This window comes from Mandrillus leucophaeus, unplaced genomic scaffold (genome assembly GCF_000951045.1).
Source record: "Mandrillus leucophaeus isolate KB7577 unplaced genomic scaffold, Mleu.le_1.0 Scaffold2, whole genome shotgun sequence".
NCBI classification, from domain to species: domain Eukaryota; kingdom Metazoa; phylum Chordata; class Mammalia; order Primates; family Cercopithecidae; genus Mandrillus; species Mandrillus leucophaeus.
The window spans coordinates 12,249,122-12,250,855 of NW_012102031.1; the positions used below are offsets into that span (position 1 = coordinate 12,249,122).

The window sequence follows — 1,734 nt, forward strand, 5'->3', positions numbered from 1 at the left end:
AAAAAAAAAAAAAAGATAATGATGCAGCTTTCTGGCTGCTTAGGTTAAAACCTGGTTCTAACCTTCACTATACATATGACCCTGGTTCAAGTTATTTAACCTTCCTGGTTTTCTTAACAATAACATGGGACTTTTTAAAAAGGTTTGTGAAAATTAGATAATGCACGTAAAGCACTTAGTCCAGCACGTAACACAAGTAGACAACGATAAAAGCTACTTCTTCTTCTTTTTTGTTTTTGAGACAAGATCCCATTCTGTCACTCAGGCTGCAGTTGCTGCTGCTATTGGTACTGTTATTATTATTGGCTCTGTCTCTTATTTCCTTGCTATTGCCTCAGAAGACCTTACAAGTTCAGAGGTCAGCAAACTTTTTCTTAAAGGGTCAGAAAACAAATAGTTTAGTTTTTGCAGGCCATAAGGTCTCTTTTGCAACTACTCTACACTGCCCTTGTAATCAGAAAGCAGCCATAGATGATACATAAACGAATGGGTGTAACAGCATCCCAATAAAACTTTATTTACAAACACAGAAAGCAGTCCAAAGTTGGCCTGTGAGCCAGTTTGCTGATCACTGATCTAGATGACTATATATGCTATTTGCATGTGATTTGCACATATTTGCATGGACTATGCAATTTGTTGTTAGAATAAGAAGATACTATTCCTACATTTGGAAACAGGCGCTAATTTTTTTTTTCCTCTTCCCGGTTCTATTTCCTATAACTTACTTGGCAGCTCTGTAGGTACCCAGCAGACATAAAACCATGACAAGAATTCAGAGAATATGTCAAAGGATAAGAAAGTTTTAGTACAGGCTTTAGTCCTTTATGATTGACAAAAAAAGCCAGGGGCTTGCCTAAAAGAACACTCTAAGACCATCAAAACTACAAAGCAGCAGCAGCCAGGTTTTCTCTTCAGTCTTAGTTTCTTTTTTGCCCCAATTATTTTCTGATTTGCTGTAGGAAAACAGTAATGAGGAAATCAGAGTATACTGCTGTTTCTCTAAACATGTTTATAACTAATTCATAAATCCCTCTCCAGCTCCACAATTACCAGCAGCACTCTGGAAGCCACTGATCTAGGCTCATCTAGGACAAGCCTCTGCTTTATTCCTAAGAGCAGCCTCCTTCTGGAAGAGCCCAGCCTTCCGGATTACCTCTGCCCCCACCCTGGCTCAGGCCCTGAGCTGCAGGGAAGGCCCAGCACTTCCCTCTGTGGGTGAGACACTTGACAACATGGACAGAGGATGCCAAAACCCACGTTTACTGGACTCACCTGCAGCTGGAGGCTCAGGGCCCTGTGCTTCACAGCAGAGGCATGGAGGGCACGGCTCACACGGACCTGTCCTAGTTGCTGCCTCCACATGCTCCACCACACCCTGTGAAAGAGCAAATCAAAGATGGAATCCATCAGAAAAAACCACTCAGAAAAGAGAGGAGCAGTTAGCGTGGGGCCTCAGACCCTCAGCTCTAGCTCTCTCCTTCATAGCACCATCTCTAGATTCACTGCTGGGGATAAAAAAACAAAACAATCGAGAAAAAGTCCCAGATCTGCCAATTAATGGTTGGAAACTTATGGTTCCTACGGTCAGATCCTGCTTTAGACACCACAGATATGCTCTGTTTGGCCTACACAATTTGGTTTGTTAAAAAACATAAGTTATGGCCTGGCACACTGGCTTATGCCTGTAATCCCAGCACTTTGGGAGGCTGAGGCGTGTGGATCACCTGAGGT

At 42.7% G+C, this 1,734-nt stretch overlaps 1 protein-coding gene across 6 annotated transcripts in view; it reads right to left on the bottom strand.

The window, feature by feature from the left end:
- SFI1 (Sfi1 homolog, spindle assembly associated (yeast)) overlaps positions 1-1,734 on the bottom strand; it is a 130,444-nt gene that overhangs the window by 61,188 nt on the left and 67,522 nt on the right. For all 6 annotated transcript variants that reach the window (XM_011979014.1, XM_011979015.1, XM_011979013.1 and 3 more), the window contains one exon: positions 1,276-1,378. In XM_011979014.1, coding sequence (XP_011834404.1) covers positions 1,276-1,378 — 103 coding nt within the window. The remainder of the gene's footprint in view (positions 1-1,275; positions 1,379-1,734) is intronic.